The sequence below is a fragment of the Coccidioides posadasii genome, chromosome 1 (assembly GCF_018416015.2).
Source record: "Coccidioides posadasii str. Silveira chromosome 1, complete sequence".
Taxonomy (NCBI): Eukaryota; Fungi; Ascomycota; class Eurotiomycetes; order Onygenales; family Onygenaceae; genus Coccidioides; species Coccidioides posadasii.
Genome location: NC_089407.1, coordinates 5,900,525 through 5,919,210, shown reverse-complemented (window position 1 = coordinate 5,919,210; position 18,686 = coordinate 5,900,525). Strand labels below are relative to the sequence as shown.

The following is an 18,686-nucleotide window of genomic DNA, read 5'->3' as shown; positions in this document are numbered from 1 at the left end:
GCCAGGGAGAGTTCCATGTCAGCGCTGCTCGAACGATGTTGATCCAAATACGAGAGCAAAGAGGAGAGAGAGGGGCCGAACAGATAATCCGCTCCGGGCGAGCTAACTGGCGACGGCAAACGCTGATTGGAGGGGAGGACACCTCGCACTCGTGGGAAACTTCACCAGTCAGTTGGGCGGGCGAACCTACCCTCCATGCTTTTGCTAAGATCTTAGTTGCGAGTCTCCAACACTTTTCTTACAGAACCGACAAGCTCCCAACATTCCCTCCATCGTCGCTTTAATTAGACACGGAACGCAGGGAATTTGGAGTCGACATTGAAGATATCAAGGGTCACGACCTGCACTTGTGCCCTAAATCTTTCTTGTACTTTTTCCACACAGCCCTTCAGTTGCAGCCAACGCCTTGCAACATCATCCGAGCTACATCACCCCTCTCCCATCAAATCACATTTTTATTCTCATCCCTCATTTTTCTCGCAACCATTAGAGATCCGAATAGTTCAGTGAGTTGACAATCTCCTTGGCCTCGCGAATATCGGTCTCTTGAATTCTACAATATCGAGAACGAGAGCTCTTCCTCGCTGACATCACAACTTGTGGCGAACCCATCAGCGTTGTCGGAAGAGCTACACCTGTAATCCAGCCTTTTCACATGGTGGCCAGTAAGGCTTACCTGCATCATGGGGAGAATTGACAAGGTGCCGGGCCCCAAGCATGAGCCTACAAAGGTGAGCACCCCCTTTCAAAACTCGCACCTCCTTTGAAGGGTGACCCATCGTTCTAACCTTCCGTTCCTTGACAGTCCGTGGCCTTGCGGCGCTTCGCCGAATCGGCTGCTGAAATTCCGGTTCCAGAACTACCATCACTGCTGTCCCAATTCCCGCGCAGATGGCCGTTCCCAAGAGGCGATCTTTACAACTGGATCCCCATCCTGAATCGGTTTGATGACATCCTGGCTCGGCTTATCAGTAAATACGACCTTGACCTTGGCCCACAGACGAAGCCTTTTGGTCGGCTGTTCCTGGTTGATGAGTTGCTTGCTGGTAATGCATCGTTAAAAGGAGAAGAATGTCAAACGAAACTGGATGCGTTTGGCTTTGGCCGTGAGGGCGACAGAGAGCTGGTGGAGTCGATATTAGATTTTTCCCGGCTCCTTCTGGAGAAATGCGGAAATCGAAGCTTGTTTAATAGTAGTGAGCGGTTGAACGCCTTGCTCAATACATCTTCGCTTTCTTTGCTTCAGTGTGCTCTGCGCCTTGGCGTATGCCTTGCTCAACGGTACTACTCCAGGCATCGAGCGACAAATAGTTCGCATTTCCATCAGTCGCTCTTAGCAACACATTACAATATCGAACTTGAACGCGTCCAGAAGCTTGCCGCGCCATTTCCTCGTCCACCGTTATTGGCGAAGCCTAACGATGCCCACGTCACCGGGAAGGGAAAAGAGAAAGCAAAACCTCTTTCGACATCCCCTGGTAATTGCAATGCGAATAATCTGATCAGTTTAACCAGCACAGATACAACTAAGAAAGTTGAAACTGATATTCTCCTTGACAATGGGGCTGGCACAAATGATTGGGAAGACTGGGGCAACGTTCGCGTGTCATATTACCCTCGAGATGTGGAGCCTAGCAAAGAACCGTCTGCACCAGTGATAAGCCACAGCCATACCGCCCAGGTTCCCACGACACCTACTCCCGTTCGTCGACATTCTGTGCACCCCGGCTCCAGGCCTGGTCGTGACTCCTCCCTTGACGACTCACCATCCGTTGTTACCCCATCTCCGGCCGTTAAGTCCGATGAGGCTGCGCGAGGAATGACTGTATTAGAAATACCAAACTCTGAGATACTGTCTCGTGGCATAGAAGAGGTTGTGAATGAATATGCTACAAAGGTCCCAAAGGAGTCCAAATACGAGCTATTGAACCGGGTGCGTACCGCCTACGCACTCGCCAAATCCTTTGAAACAAGGCAGCAGATACTTGCTATCAGGGTCCTTGCACTCACGAACCTCGCATACGTATACCCGGAAGCTGTATTTCAGCAAAAGATTCTCTTACAAGACTCGGACGAGCCAAAGCGACTTCAACTTGCTTATCAACTTGCTGAGTTCGTGCACCTCGGCGTAGCGGGTGATATCAGTGCCTCTATTCCCAACCAGACTTTTGCGCTTGCTTGTCTTGACGCACTTGCGAGACATAAGTCTAAGGCAGCGGATGTTTGTACTGCACTTAATGTTAATGTGAACCACGGAATCTTGATGTTTATCATTCGAAAGACGGTTGCCGATCTTGGCACTCCCGATGATGATGATAGTTTCGATAATGATGATTGGCGAGAATCTCTGTTTTCCCTGCTCCGTACGCTCCCTAATTCCGGTGCGAGGACGCCTGAGACCCTTGTTTCGGCAGGCTTGATACCAATGCTGGTTGATGTGCTCAATCTTCGAACTGAGAAGGCTCGAAGAGTCTACCCACGTGTGATGGAGTTTCTCGATACTTACGTTCACCCAGTCCGGGACGCTTTAGCCACCTTAGCTTCAGCCCGTGGGTTCGATGCTCTGTCCGGCCTCATTTCCTGGGAATCCAAATCCGCTTTCGAGCTCGTTAAGGAAGGGAAAGGGATTCCGGATGAACATAAGAATGCGTACACTGACTACCAAATACCATACTTCCACCAGCAATCTTTGCGATGGCTTCTCAAGTTTGTGAACCATGTTATGCAACACAATACCGGTGGATTTGAACGGTTATTACGAAACCTAATCGATTCTCCTCCTTTGCTTGAAGGACTTCGTCTGGTTCTTGAGAATGCTGTGGTATTCGGTTCTCATGTGTGGAGCGGCGTTGTGAACGTCATGAGCAACTTTATCCATAATGAACCAACCAGTTACGCGGTTATCGCGGAAGCTGGGTTGAGCAAATCGTTGTTAGAGGCAGTAATGGCGGGACCGATTGAAACTGCTCCTAGCGGCACAGAAAACGATAAGTTGCCGAATTTGTTCATTCCCTCTAATCCTGATACGGACCCCAACTCCCTTGTGGCCCAGATCCTCGCTTCACCCCAGCATAAAGGATCTGATGGCATTTTACCTTCTTCAGAGGCTATTGTATGTATTCCAGTGGCGTTCGGGGCGATTTGCTTGAATTCAACTGGCCTGGAACTTTTTGGATCTTCAGATGCTCTAGAGCGCTTCTTCGACATTTTTGAAAGCCCTGAGCATGTGAAGTGCATGAGACACGATTCAAATTTACTACGGGCTTTGGGTAATTCGTTCGACGAGCTTATTAGGCATCATCCCCGTTTAAAGAAGGCGGTAACAAGTGCGATTGTTCGTCTGGTTGCTCGCATCCGAATTCTCGTGTCTTCCAAAGCTTGGGAGCATGGATTAGGAGCGAAGTTATGGACTCAAGATGACAACCGGAACATGTCTATCCTCGGTGGGCCAGCGTCTGCTGTTACTGAGCCTGGCGCATCATTCACCGAAGACTTCGAGTCACTACAAAAATCTCCAGTTCCTAGCCTGACTGATGGAGGAGTTTCTATAAACGGCCTGCCTCCACGACAATATTCCGATGTTTTTGGTTCTCCAGATGTCGCTAAATGGATTTTGGACAATGCTGCCGACCCCGATGGCCTCGATGTCGCTGACTATCTTTTCACTACCGTGAGATTTCTGGCAGGATTTTTTGAGAATCAAAACATGTGCTCTAATTTCATTGAATTCGGTGGTGTGGAATACGTTCTCGATTTGGCAACCCTACCAAGTGTGCCACATACATTCCACACTACTGAAGCAAGTCGCTACTTGTCGCAGGTTATCAAGGTAATGGCTGAGACGAAGCCTCATCTTGTCGTGCCTTCGGTGGTCAAGCGAACTCAAAAGGTGCTTGATAGACTGGGGCCTTTCTTTGAAACGTGGCACACGCATGGCTTCTTCACCCCTGTTACTTGCTCGACTCCGACGAGCGAACCGGATGTACACGATGTGAAGCTGAAAGGCACATATTTCGTGAAACATCTTGTTGCAGTTGTGACACTGACAGATGTTCTGCGCGAAATGTACGGACCACATTTGTACCCTGTTCGACCCAGTCAACAAGTTTCTCCTTTTGTCCAAGTTAATCTAGCGGATAAGTATGCCAAGCTCGTTCAAAGCTTGGGTAGTTTGCAGGCGGCTTGTGTGTGGGAGGAGATATTATTGCAAAAAAATGAGCCGCCCGAATGGAAAGGTTTGCCCAGATCAAGCGGTTTTGGCCTTGCAGACACAAATATTGTTCATCCTACAATACAATCGGCACCTACTGGAATTAATATGGATTCCTCTGCTCTTGATGAAGCATCAAAAGCCACTGATAGTTCCATAAATTGGGCAGCACTCCGAAATACTGACGTCCTCCGCTACTTGACTAGCACCTTGCCTTTATCCATCACAGGATTTCACCACGTTTTGGGCCATGGTCTTACGAGTAAGCGGCGCATGGATACCTATCAGCGACAAAGGGCTACCAAAGTTGCCGAGGCCTTGGCCTTAATGGTCGTGGATCAATTACAGCAAGCTTGCGATTCAAATCCTAAAGATCGTTTCTCCTATCTAATTGTTATTTTATCGGCATTTTCCCAACTATTATTTGAGAGTAAGATTTCCCTGAGAGGCTTTTTGTGTTCAAGATAGTAACTAATGATAGAAATAGCGAGCGATCGCCCCCATTCACATTGTCTCACTATCGTTCTCAACGCCTTTAAGAAGATAGGAGGTATACGGACGTTGAGCGACTTGGCTGACCTTTTCTTGGATGAAATCAAAACCCTGTCTCTCCAGGCTAGAGGGAATTCTTCCCCCGAATTGGCGTCCCGGTTGGCCGCAGCTTGTGGCTGTATCAAACTTATCTTGACCTTCTTCTCTGAGACGACGTCGGCGCGATATATTATCGATTCTAGCCAGACACAAGCTATGGCAGCTGAACAGCACAGGGATCGCCCTGATGCCTTCGTGCCGTCTCAATTTTTGGTAGAGCTGAGAATGGAAGCCTTGCCTTTGGTTCAACGAATGTGGGAATCCGACTTTATCGAAGATGCGTCCAGTTCGATGGTGAAGGCGTTGATTGAGATTCTTCGGTCAGTATTAGAAGGAGAGTATGAAAGCGGAGCGCACCACCGTGGTGATGTTCCCCCCTTGGCTGGCTCACCCACTCCGAGAACATTCTTTTTCCATAGAGACCGCCTTAGTTCTTTAACGGAGAAAGGGTATGATGAGAACCTTGCAAAGGAAGCATTGTATCGCTGCAATAATTCTTCATCTTCTGCAGAAGAGTATTGTTCAGCCCATAAAGGGCTCAGGCCCCCACCGAGACTTCCAGTGCCCTCCTCTGATATTGAGCCGACCTCGAGAGTCAGCAACACCCCTCCGACCGAGAGTCTATTCGGTACTCCTGCACCAAATCAAGCTCAGCGTTCTGATGGGTCCGCCACGGCCACCCCATCCAGCCAGGCTTTCGAAGGCCACATCGAGGCTTTGCTCGATGAAATCCAGGCTGCACCCCTTGATGCATTCCCTTCTGCAGCACGGGCTAGTGACAGTGCTAATACGGAAGCCACCTCATTGAATCAAAGCACTGCCAATACGACAGCGTTGCAAACTGCGAGAAGAACGTCCACCCCAAAGCGGCGAGACGTAGTCACCGTTGAGGATTTGGATGAGGAGCGTGACAAGGTCCGCACCAATTTGATCGAAAGATGTCTCGAAGTTCTCAATCTGCATCACGACGTCACTTTCGAACTCGCTGACCTGATTAACTCTGCCGCTAAGCTCCGAGATGGAGCTACGTTCCGCAAAGAAATCGGGGAAACGTTGATACATTCTTTAATATCACTGCAGATGGATGAGAATTTCCAGTCAGGAGGCAAAAAGATAGCGGCCTATGCTAATTTGCTTGCCTTGGTCCTTCAAGAAAAGAGCGTGTATGATGCTACATTAGAGCACCTGAGAGAAAACTTTTCTCTCCTTCTTGGTTTCATCACCATTCCTAAACCCCAGTCAGACAAGTCCACCGGTGAATCTTGCCCGTGGATTGCCCAGGTTCTCTTGATATTAGAGAGAATTCTGTCTGACGACGAGCAACCGGACCAAATTACGTGGACATCCCCAAATTCGGATAATGTTTCAGACTCCCCAGCCGAGCTGCAGGAACCAATTATTGAAATTGAAGCCAAAGTACAACTCTTCGATGCTGTTGTGGAAATTCTTCCTAGAATTGGAAAAGATGAGACTTTGGCTTTATCTGTTTGTCGAATCTTTGTCATTTTAACCCGACATCGAGATATTGCTGTGCGCTTAGGAGAAAAGAAAAACCTGCAGCGGTTGTTTGTCATGATCAAGCAACTTGCCGACTCCTCAAATGATAGATTGCAGAGCAGCTTTATGCTAATTCTGCGTCACATCATTGAAGATGATGACACAATTCGGCAAATCATGAAAAATGAGATCGTGGCAAGCTTTGATGCTAGATCTCCTCGTCAAACGGACACGACCGGTTATATTCGACAATTCTATCAATTAGCGCTGAGATCTCCAAAGATTTTCGTCGAGGCTACCAATGAAAAACTGAAGTTGCAAAGATACGATCCTCAACAAAGACAGCAAGTCCTCACTTTGAAGATTGAAAGGAGTGACAAGGAGCCACAGCAACCTGGCATTGCACCCGGTGAGGAGTCCAAGGAGCCAAACAAGGCAGAGACATCTGAAGGACCAAGCCGAGAAACGGAACGTGGAGAGCATGGCGATACCAAAGGCAAGCAAAAGGTCGAACTGAAGCCTCCAGTCGTGGAGCATCCGGATGGCGTGATTCACTACCTGCTTTCTGAATTGCTCTCCTATCGAGATGTTGATGACAAAGAAGTCACAAGCACCTCAGAAAACACCGGATATCAATCGGAGGATGTGGAAATGATTACTGCAGACGTATCTTCAGCCTGCTCAACTCCACCACCACGAGAACCGGCCCCTAAGAAGTCAGAGAAACCGCAGTTCAAATCCGAAGACCATCCCATCTATATCTATCGATGCTTCCTGCTTCAATGTCTGACGGAACTTCTCTCCTCGTACAACCGCACCAAAGTTGAGTTCATTAATTTCTCGCGCAAGGCCGATCCTCTTGCCACTACGCCTTCCAAACCGCGCTCTGGTATCCTCAATTATTTACTTTACTTCCTTATTCCCGTCGGGACTTTAGAACACGACGAATCCATATCGTTCAAGAAGAGAGTAAATACGTCGCATTGGGCCATGCGGGTTATTGTCGCCCTGTGTTCCAAGACTGGTGAATTTGGTGGATCAAAGCGACGTCCTACTATGGATGAAGAAGAGGAAACAGATTTGATGTTTGTGCGAAAATTCGTTCTCGAGCATGCTCTAAAGTGTTACAAGGAAGCCAATTCGTCTCAAGAGCCGCTTGACGTCAAATATGCCCGGCTTATGTGCCTTGCCGACCTTTTTGACAAGATGTTGAGTGGAGCAACAAATACGGACGGCTCTGCGCATTATCCTTCATCCACTCGCTATATTGCGAAGATGATGTTCGAGAAGAACTTTATCTCTGCATTCACTTCTTCGGTTGCCGATATAGACTTAAACTTTCCATCGTCTAAGAGAGCTGTCAAGTACATTCTTCGCCCGCTGAATAAGCTTACGCAGACTGCAGTGTTGCTCAGCGAAGCTGCTAGTATTGCTGGCGTCGGTGCCCCGGGTGTAGCCGAAGAAGACGAGATCTCTTCTGCAACTTCCGTGTCAGATATCGATGATGATAGAGAAGAGACTCCAGATTTATTCCGCCATTCAACTCTTGGAATGTTTGAACCAGACCACGAGGAAGAGACGCCCTCTGAGGAGGAAGAAGACGAGGACGAAATGTACGACGATGAGTATGACGAAGAAATGGACTATGAAGAAGATATGCCAGAAAATGATGGCGAAGTGGTCAGCGAAGACGAGGACCTTGACGGACGCGGTCCGATCGAAGGGTTGCCGGGCGATACCCCCATGGATATTGAAGTCCTTATCGAGAGCGATGAAGATGAGGATGACGAGGACGACGATGAAGATGACGATGAAGACGACAGCGAAGATGAGTCCGATTTAGATAACGAAATAATGGCCGGGGAGATTACTGGGGATCATGATAATGACAGCCTTCACGGTGATGATGACGAGTGGGAGAGTGAAGAAATGACCGATGATGAAGCAGATGCCGAAATCATGGACCAACTAGAGGATGACCTGGAAGATATCGCCCAAGGAGATCGTCATGGCGGGCCACCTCATTTTGATGAACTACTCCGTGTCCTTGAGGGTGGCGGCGCAACTGTCGAGCGGATCGAAGACGATATTGGGCTTAGAGCTAATTTACATGATGACATGTTGGACGACGACGACATGAATGAAGATGAGGGTGCGTGCAGTTCTAACATTGAGAGGGCTCGGTTGCTAACTGTTATTGCAGACGAGGACGAAGAGATAGACGAATTAGAGGAAGATGTAGACGACTACGACGAACATGGCTATCATGGATTTGACGGTTAGTGGCGATTCGCTTGCCCCTTTCAGTATCATCTTTGCTAATTCTTACTCAGATGAGGATGCGGACATGAACTCACCTTGGGCATGGGTTGATGAGCTTGCCCATACACGAACGCAACGAACACCGTGGAACATTTTCGCCGGTGGCTTTGGTGGCCGCCATGGAGGTACCCACATTCCTAGTTTCCGAGCTCACCGAACAACAATGGCGGCTCCTCGGAACGACGATGGGACCAACCCACTACTGCGTCGCAATGATCGAGCAGCAGACCAGCCACCTAGCACCGAAGCTTTCAGCGAGTGGGTACATGCAATCGATCCGGCTAGCCAGGGCAGATTTTTGTCCGTCGATAGCCCTGTTAGCTTTATGAACGCGATCCTACAGGTTATTGGACAGGGAGGCCCTGGTTTCGGTGTCGTTACTCGACCAGACGGGTTCCACCTTCACATCGAGCGTGACGCTTCTCTTCCCTCCCGCCTTCAAGATATGCTTGGCTTAGGCAGGCCTAGTGTGAGCACACGCCCTCGCGACGATCCTAGTCAGGCAGTAACGTTCAATATCTCTACTACAACTACTCGCTGGCAAGAGGAAGCTCGTATCCTATTTGGGAATAGCTATGTTGACAAAGCTCTGCGGGTTCTAAACTCTATTCACAAGCTCCTCGTCCCTCCTGCTGTTGAAGAAAGTAAACGTCTGAAAAAGCAGCTCGAGGAGGAAATGAAGAGACGAGAGGAAGAACGGAAAGAAAACGAACGTCAGGAACGTATCGCAAAGGAGGAAGCTGAAAAGGAACGCAAACGAAAGGAGGAAGAGGAAGAAGCTTTGAGACAACAAGAGGCAGAGCGTGCAGCGGAGAGTGCTCGCCAGGCAGCTGGGGGTGAACCCATGGACGATGTTCAGCCAACAGAGCTAAGTCAAGAAGCGCAGCAGCCGGAAGCTGAAGCATCTGCTGCAGGCCCATCTGAACCTACCCCTCGTGTGCATACCACTATTCGAGGTCGCCAGCTTGATATCACCGGCATGGATATCGATCCCGAGTTCCTTGAAGCTATCCCTGAGGAGTTCCGTGAAGAGGTTATCATGCAACAGCTGGCAGAACAGAGATCTCATGCTGCTGCAGCGGGCGAAGAACCCAGTGAAATTAACCCTGAATTTTTAGAAGCGTTGCCTCCGGAAATTCGTGAAGAGCTCTTGCAGCAAGAAGCCGCTGATCGCCGTCGTCGTGAACGAGACGCTGCCCGTAGACAAGCTGCTGCTAATGGAACACCACATGCTGAGGATATGGATCCGGCGAGCTTCCTTGCTACGCTAAACCCGTCTCTTCGGCAAACCGTGTTGGCCGACCAGCCCGAAGAGGTCCTAGCCGCTCTCGGCCCTGAGTTCGTTAGCGAAGCTCGCGCCCTTACCGGTCGACGCTTAGCACAATTCGATATTGGTAGAATGGACTCGCAGTCCAGAGCCGAGGCGTCGCAACAGGATGAAAGTGCCAAGAAGCCCCAGCGACGTCAAATTGTGCAGATGCTTGACAAAGCCGGTGTTGCCACTCTTTTACGACTTATGTTCATGCCATTACAAGGAAATGCACGGCACCATCTCAATGATATACTCCACAACGTCTGCCAGAATCGACAGAATAGGACAGAGGTTCTAAGTCTATTGCTCCTCATTTTGCAGGATGGCAGCGCCGATATCTCAGCTGTTGAACGCAGTTTTGCTCATTTGTCTCTCAGAGCGAAAACACCGACGACACAAAAGACTCCCCAACCTAAACGCACCATCCCGTTGCCTACACCTGGCAATGGTGATGTTACTCCATTGGTTGTGATCCAACAGTGTCTTGGTGCATTGTCGTTCCTTACACAATATAATCCTCATATTGCCTGGTTCTTCCTCACCGAACACGACTCACATACAGCCCTTAAGTTCAAGTCGTTCCGCAAGGGTAAGTTTAAGGAGAATAAGGCAAATAAATTCGCATTGAACTCCTTGTTATCCTTACTCGACCGTAAGGCAATCCTCGACAGTCCTAATTGCATGGAGCAGCTCTCTGGGTTATTGAGCAGTATTACGCAGCCATTGTCTATTCTCCTCAAGAAAGAAAAGGAGAGACAAGAAGAAGAAGCTAAAGCGAAGGAAGCCGCAGCTGCCAAGGAGAAAGAAAAAAAGGCCGCAGATGAAACGGTTGATACTGCAATGACTGACCCCGGACCAGTTGCCACTGAACAGAAGCCTGAAGAACCTGCCCAGGGCTCTTCCAATGAAGGTCAACCGGATTCAAAACAAAAGAAACAGCGTGTCATTGAGCCCCCAGTCGTACCAGAACATAACTTGCAGCTCGTGGTTCATATACTTGCTGCTCGCGAGTGCAACGGAAAAATATTTAGAGAAACATTGTCAACTATCAACAATCTGTCATCTGTCCCCGGGGCCAAGGAGGTCATTGGCAGGGAGTTAGTACAGCAAGCGCAGACACTAAGCGAATCCATTCTGTCGGATCTGAATGAGCTCTTGCCGCACATTACCCAAGCTAAGAGCGGAACCGATGTCCAAGGCATGGCTTTGTCAAAGTTCTCGCCGTCGAGTTCAGACCAGGCTAAGCTCCTCCGGGTCCTTACTGCCCTCGATTACTTATTTGATCCAGCCAGAGGTGATAAAGATAAGGGTTCCGATCCCGAGTGCCCCGAGAAGGAAAATGTTTTGAAGAACCTCTATGAAAGTGCTACCTTTGGGCCTCTCTGGAACAAATTGAGTGAATGTCTCACCACTATTCGTCAAAAAGAGAGCATGCTGAATGTGGCCACCACGTTACTCCCACTCATCGAGTCGTTAATGGTTGTCTGCAAGAACACGACTCTCAGGGATCTCCCACTCTCCAGACACGGACGAGAATTTTCCATTGCAAGCCCTCCGCCGGATGCTGGAATGGAGGGGCTGTTCTTCACATTCACTGAGGAACATCGAAAGATTCTCAACGAGCTTGTTCGCCAAAACCCTCGACTCATGAGTGGTACGTTTTCACTCCTCGTTAAGAACCCGAAAGTACTAGAGTTTGACAACAAGCGCAATTACTTCAACCGTCGTATTCATTCTCGTGGGGCTGAGGCTCGACATCCTCATCCGCCGCTGCAACTATCTGTTCGCAGAGACCAGGTTTTCCTTGATTCCTTCAAATCGTTATACTTCAAAACAGCAGACGAGATGAAATACGGTAAACTTAGCGTCCGTTTCCACGGCGAAGAGGGCGTTGACGCCGGAGGCGTGACGAGAGAGTGGTTCCAAGTCCTCGCTCGTGGAATGTTCAATCCAAACTACGCTCTTTTTATCCCCGTTGCGTCTGACCGCACGACATTCCACCCTAACCGGCTCAGTGGGGTCAACCAGGAACACTTGATGTTCTTCAAGTTCATCGGGCGCATTATTGGCAAAGCCATCTACGAAGGTCGAGTCCTAGACTGCCATTTTAGCCGCGCCGTATACAAGCGTATTCTTGGGAAATCGGTGTCTATCAAGGACATGGAAACCCTTGATTTGGATTATTACAAGTCTCTACTCTGGATGTTAGAGAACGATATCACCGACATTCTCACCGAGAACTTTTCGGTTGAGGTCGAAGCTTTCGGCGAAAAGCAGGTTATTGACTTGGTTGAGAACGGACGCAACATTCCAGTCACTCAAGAAAACAAAGAGGAATATGTTCAGCTTGTTGTCGAGCACCGGTTGGTTGGATCTGTTAAAGAGCAACTAGACAATTTCTTAAAGGGCTTCCATGATATTATCCCCGCCGACCTTATCTCCATTTTCAATGAACAAGAACTGGAGTTGCTGATTTCTGGCCTACCCGAAATTGATGTCGACGATTGGAAGAACAATACCGACTACCACAACTACTCTGCGTCGTCTCCACAGATCCAGTGGTTCTGGCGTGCTGTTCGCTCATTCGACAAGGAAGAGCGTGCCAAGTTGCTTCAGTTTGTTACTGGAACTAGCAAAGTTCCGCTCAACGGTTTCCGGGAGCTTGAGGGCATGAATGGATTTAGCAAGTTCAACATCCATCGTGACTATGGTAACAAAGATAGACTACCCAGCTCGCATACTTGTTTCAACCGTAAGTTTTCCGTGGCCATTTTTATATAGTTCCTTTGGCTAATATGTATAACAGAGCTTGATCTACCGGAGTATGACAGCTACGAAACTCTCAGACAACGTCTCTACACAGCAATGACTGCCGGCAGCGAGTATTTCGGGTTCGCATAAACTAGAGTGATTGTATTCCTTTACCGGTTCGTGATTTACGGTTTGATTCCTGGGCTGCATTACCTACTCTATTCCTTTTGCATCTGGTGGCGCTGTCAAGTTGACGATCTATGTACTCTCAGAATGGCATGGTCTTTGATTTTCTTTTTCTTTTTTTTAATTTGCTGGAAGGATTGGGAAAATCTGTATTTATGCTCCTTTTTTCCTCTTTTCCACAGTGCTTGTTACGCTGTGGCTTTGAGCCCTGGCGGCGTGTTGTTTGTTGAGAAAACAGTTGAAGTGCAGGTCAGCTGGGTTATTTAGCAAGCAACATTGCCTTCGCAGCTCCTGCAATGCAGTGTCCGTAATAGTTCTAGACTCAAAAGCAGCATCTATTCTGTCCTTATATCTCATCTCACTTCCATCCTCCATTTCTCAGTCTGCGCAGGCGAAGGTTTGCCACGTGATAGAATCTTATCTGATTGTCGGGTCCGCTTCCAAACTCGGCCTAGCGCCATAAAAATTGACGGTCCCGCAGAGCAAAAGCCGTTCGACGACTCGCTTCGCATCGCCATGTGCAGACCGTTAATTCTGTCGTAAGTCTTTTCGCACTTTCGCGGACCGGCTCGTCGGAGTAGTCACATCTGCCTCGTGGGAGCATATCTTCCTGTGCAGAGAGAACTAGCCCCGTGAAGAAGCCCAAAGTCCTCTTGAACGGAACACACTGGACCAGAAAGTATGGCTACGAATTCTATCAAGCTATTGACTGGAAACAGTCACCCGGAGCTAGCGCAGCTGGTTGCCGATAGGTATGAGGATATCCCTATTCCGTTGCTTTATTAAATTTTTATTTTACCGTATACCCAATGTTGGCTTGCCTTTCTATCCGGGTTGTCTAGTCGACTCTAGATGTCTTTTTCCTTGGTCCATCTTCTTTCTCTTATGCTTTTGCGTCGGGAATATCTCCATAGTTTTATCATGGAATTATGTTCTTCAACAGTGGGCGCCTCAATTTACGGTGCACTTTCTGAAAAGTTTTATCTACTTCTTCCAAGCCTACGAAGAGTCGATGTCTAGTGGCAAGATGCTAATATTATCTTCCAGGCTTGGGATCGAGTTGACGCGGGTCATGGTTTCGCAGTACTCAAACCAGGAGACCAGCGTCACTATTGGAGAAAGTGTGAGAGATGAAGATGGTACTTTTCTCTTGTCTCCCTCGTGCTTATTATGACCTCTGCTACGCATTCTGTTGTATCAGAGATTATTCTTTTCGGCATAATATCACTGGATACCTCTGCCATTTCCTCCAGAAAGCCGAAAAAGGAGCCGACGGTTGCTAATAGACGGCTGTAGTTTTTATTTTGCAATCGACACGACCTAATGATATCAATGACGGCCTTATGGAACTCCTTATTATGATAAACGCTTGCAAAACTGCGTCTGCGAGGCGCATCACTGCTGTCATTCCCAACTTCCCCTATGCTCGCCAAGACAAAAAGGATAAGAGTCGCGCACCAATCACAGCCAAACTCATGGCCAATATGCTCCAGACTGCTGGGTGCAATCACGTTATCACCATGGATCTTCATGCCAGTCAGATTCAAGGATTTTTCAATGTGCCTGTGGACAACCTCTACGCTGAGCCAAGCATGTTGCGATGGATTCGTCAGAACCTTGATGTATCCAACTGCGTTATCGTCAGTCCAGATGCTGGTGGTGCCAAACGTGCCACTGCCATTGCAGATCGGCTTGATCTCCAGTTCGCTCTTATTCATAAGGAACGACCACGGCCAAATGAGGTCTCTCGCATGGTTCTTGTAGGCAGTGTTAAGGATAAGATTGCTATTATTGTTGATGACATGGCCGATACTTGCGGTACACTGGTCAAAGCTGCTAGCACCCTCATCGACAACGGTGCGAAGGAAGTCCTCGCTATTGTGACACACGGCATTCTTAGTGGGAAGGCCATTGAGACGCTGAATACCGGGCGATTGAGTCGTATTGTTGTTACGAATACAGTGCCGCATCAGGAAAAGAAGTTACTCTGTGATAAGATCGAGACTATCGACATCAGTCCTGTGTTGGCGGAGGCATGTCGACGAACGCATAACGGGGAGTCAGTTAGCTTCCTGTTTTCGCATGCGGTGTCCTAATGATAATGCATGAATGGTGTGTGATTTGCAGTGTGATGAAAATAGATGTTTCAAGTCCTGTTGACTCGTTTCTCGCGAGCGTTTCTTTACCGAGATTGCTGCCTCAACACTCTATGTATGGTCAATGTCATGTGAGAATGAGCGTGGGGTAATATTATGCATACAAAAGCACAGGCTGTTGAGTTCAGACCACCTCCATAAGTTTGTAAATATATTTAAATGAGTATTCTCTGTTGAGCACTTTGTTATCCAGGGATAGTTTTCCTTTCTATGATTCCTATTCCACAACAAAGAATAGAAAACATCATCTAGTTATCTATATCATCGCTATTCTATCCCAGGAAGGCCCTTCCTTTATTTCAACCTGGGAAGGTCCAAGAAATCCAAGCAAGCATGGTTTTGTGTGTCTTGTCAACTTTACACTACGTCTTTTGATGGAATAGGTGCTTCATATGTAGGGAGGATGCACATATATTACATACGTCTATCATGTGGAGAAGTGATGCTTTCAGCCCCTCAAGCTAGTCCTCAGAATCAGCGACACTGGCATGTCTGTCTCCAACATACCAACTATTGGGGTTGTCGGTGTCCTTCATGCAAGTTATGGGCGTGATAAGCTTAACACAGCTCACTCCTAACACGTAGATAACGGATTGCATCTAGCTACATGTAGTGACAAGGTCTGACAAATTTTCATCTCAATATCTATATATGATAAATTGGAAACATACGTTTTGGGTTGGGTTGGTTGAGGTATTATGCAATGATGGGCGGGTTAAAGTTGCTTGCATGACGCCCAACATTATCTTGAAGCTTCTTGATGGCATTCATCCACCTCGCGGATTATCGCAAGGCAAGAATGGAACCAGGGCGCATTAAGAAAAACGGGGTTCAATTCGCATCTCCCTGTGGAGGCGGGCGGAGGTATTGGAACAGATTTGTCATTTGGCAAATGAATTTTTGTAGCAAAGATAATAAAACTCCCATGACCCAAAGACTCTGTATTCGTTGCTCGAAGAAAAAGACAAGAGAAAAGAACATGGTATTTCTCTTTAATCCGAGGCTCATAATAGTTGCACACAACACCCCGTTTCCTTTATCCCGTTCGCACCTGAGCTTCCTCCCCGACATTAACCGCCAAGCAACACCATTTACTTTCTCATGGAAGATGCTCGGCGCTTGCGGAGTTCCTCGCGCTTGGCCTTCTCCTCGTGGACGCGGGCGGCCAAAAGCTTGGCATATTCGTTGCTAATTGGAGAAACAAATATTAGCGTAGTCAACGTGCACTTTAGATAAAAGCTACTCACGCTTGCTCCTTGGCAGACTCAGCCCGGCGGCGCTTGAGGGCAATTCGCTGACGCTTGCGCTGGAGACGTTGGGGAGTGACGAGACGCTGGATCTTAGGGGCCTTGGTGTATTCCTTCTTTCCCTCCTTGGTGGGTGTGACAGTTCGGCGGATAACGAATTTTCTGACATCATCCTTCTTGTCCAAACCGAAGAACTTGCGGATCTTAGAGGCACGCTTGGGACCGAGTCTCTTGGGGTTCACGACATCTGTGAGTCCGGGGATATCACCCTCACCCTGCTTGACGACGGTAAGAGCCATAACAGCGAGGTCATAACCAGTGATAGCTAAACAATTTTCATGTCAAATGCTGGGCTTAAGAACAGTATATCGAACGGGGATCGTTGTATGTCGTACCTCCACGAACGCTCTTGCGCTTGCGCTCACCAGTTCGGCGGGGTCGGTAGCAGCTATCGTCAAATGTCAGTTTTGAATGTGCTAGGCGCATTTTTATGACATCGGAAGTTGCAAAATACCTGTGGCCGGTGCTGAGGAGGAGTCTGGTACGGTTGGGCAGAAGAACTAGCCAGTAAAGGTGAGTGTTTGCGGAATATCGAAGGCGAGGCCTGATCTCGGTACATACCACCCTGCTTCATGGGGAAACCTGTGATTTTGTCAGCAATAGATCCCGGACTCAATATAGCCAGCGACCGTTATATCCAGCTGACTGTAAAAGATCCCATACCTTGCTTATCGTTTCCACCAGTGATCTTGAACAAATAACCCTTGAATTCATCACCGAGAGAGTCGCCAGGAACCTAAACCACCACCGCGAAAAGAATCCGCAATCAGCACAAACACATCCTTTCATCCAAAACGTCCTTTGTCCTCCGTCGAAAACAGCTGCGTTGGGCCGGTGCTCACTTCAGTTCCCATGCGCTTCTCCATGAAGGGTCGGAGCTTGCGCTCATCGTCAATCTCGATCAATTTCTGCGACCCATTGGCCGGGTAGGCAATGTTGAGCTTCATCTTGACAGGATTCCGCGGTCAAGACGGAGGCACACGCAAATTGTCGATGGGCGTTGGTTGGTAGGTCGTCGACGTCGTCTCACGGACAACTTCAAATCTGCGTTTGTGGATATTTCTTAGCGAAATTCCCCCATTCTGTGGGTGGTGACTAAGCGAGCCTAAACCCGAACTGGAATTTGATGATATAAGCAGCCCTACATATATTTCTGGCCAATCAGAGGCAGGCTGATTGTGCTCTTCCGCACACCTCGCCGTCTCTCTGAGTCTCTGCGTCGAACGACACGGTGCCAACACCCTTCGCCCTCGCCGTCTCCTTTCGACACCGCACAGCCAGCGACTAACGTGCCTCTGGCTTCAAGAGTACATCAGCATGTACCGTTACGCGACCTCGCCCTGGGTCTATGTAGTCCCTCTTCGCTGAGCGCGTCACAAACGTCGCTCACCGCTCCTACGCCGCGCTCTGTGAAACCATCAGAGGAGAATGGGTTCCTTTGCCCGCGCTCTCCAATAGTGCGATTCAATGGCACATCGTCAAAAGTACGACTGCCCAAGCTCTATCGTTGCGCCCAATGATGATTTGGTCAGATACTACATCAAAGACTCCGTTGTGCTGAAAAGGCAATTGAACACTGGGCATCGTGGAACTTTTCTGGAGTATCTTGACCGTGACACCGAAGAGTCAGAGGTTTTAAGGTTGTCTGAAAACATGAATGAGCTTATTCTCTATTTTGAATGACATTCGTGATGCTCGCATCAACCTCTCATCTCTGCAGACTATGGAGTGGCACACACTGTGAGGGATGCGAAATGCCATTGTTTCCAGAATGGCTTGATCATGTGCTAGGCGACATCAGGAATTGCCACCGTTACTTTTGCTTGAGTGACCTTCATGTAAAGATTTTGATTTCTTACTGCTGTCCTGATAACCAAGCGAAGTGTCACCAATCATCCCGTTGCCCAGCCCCGATGCTATGGTGAGATGAATGCTACATCTGACTATCACCAGTAGCGGTGACAAATGCAGTATTCACATCGTTCTTCCATACACGAGCTATGTCAAGTTTAAACAATGCCCCTGCTTGAACTTCGGACAATGAGCTGTCCCGCCCCATTCACTAGCGAACACTATGTGGGCGGAATTCTGCTACAGTATGCACTCTGTATCCAACTACAAGCGAGCAACCTCCAAAACGATCCTGTCCAGTAAATGTTCCTTCATACTCTCCGTACGCAGGACGTAACTAAATGATACGGAGACCCCTGCCTAATCCCGGTCAAATACGGAGGACTTACGTACAATTCCCAAGATCTTACAAGTTGACGACTGATGATCAACGACACTTTGTAACATGCGCCGAGAGAAATTGATGTCCGGAGCAGGAAATCCTCGAAGAAGAAAAGCACATG

At 48.4% G+C, this 18,686-nt stretch overlaps 3 protein-coding genes across 3 annotated transcripts; 2 read left to right on the top strand and 1 right to left on the bottom strand.

Moving 5' to 3' along the window:
• The first annotated feature begins 250 nt into the window (after window positions 1-250).
• D8B26_001719 (uncharacterized protein) lies at window positions 251-13,213 on the top strand. Its single transcript, XM_066123622.1, has 7 exons — window positions 251-506; window positions 616-731; window positions 806-4,640; window positions 4,698-8,450; window positions 8,502-8,576; window positions 8,632-12,684; window positions 12,739-13,213. The coding sequence occupies exons 2-7, from the start codon at window positions 684-686 to the stop codon at window positions 12,831-12,833; spliced, it is 11,859 nt and encodes a 3,952-aa protein (XP_065979697.1). The 5' UTR covers window positions 251-506; window positions 616-683; the 3' UTR covers window positions 12,834-13,213.
• A 183-nt stretch (window positions 13,214-13,396) lies between these two features.
• On the top strand, window positions 13,397-15,206 carry D8B26_001718 (uncharacterized protein). Its single transcript, XM_003065689.2, has 3 exons — window positions 13,397-13,621; window positions 13,917-14,008; window positions 14,166-15,206. The coding sequence occupies exons 1-3, from the start codon at window positions 13,551-13,553 to the stop codon at window positions 14,963-14,965; spliced, it is 963 nt and encodes a 320-aa protein (XP_003065735.1). The 5' UTR covers window positions 13,397-13,550; the 3' UTR covers window positions 14,966-15,206.
• A 647-nt stretch (window positions 15,207-15,853) lies between these two features.
• Window positions 15,854-17,380, bottom strand: RPS6 (40S ribosomal protein eS6). The gene is made up of 7 exons (XM_003065688.2): window positions 17,175-17,380; window positions 16,996-17,068; window positions 16,894-16,914; window positions 16,787-16,832; window positions 16,668-16,720; window positions 16,273-16,597; window positions 15,854-16,213 (listed from the first exon to the last, which is right to left on the bottom strand). Exons 1-7 carry the CDS (start codon window positions 17,277-17,279, stop codon window positions 16,117-16,119), a joined length of 720 nt encoding a protein of 239 aa, XP_003065734.1. The 5' UTR covers window positions 17,280-17,380; the 3' UTR covers window positions 15,854-16,116.
• Between the last annotated feature and the right edge of the window lie 1,306 nt (window positions 17,381-18,686).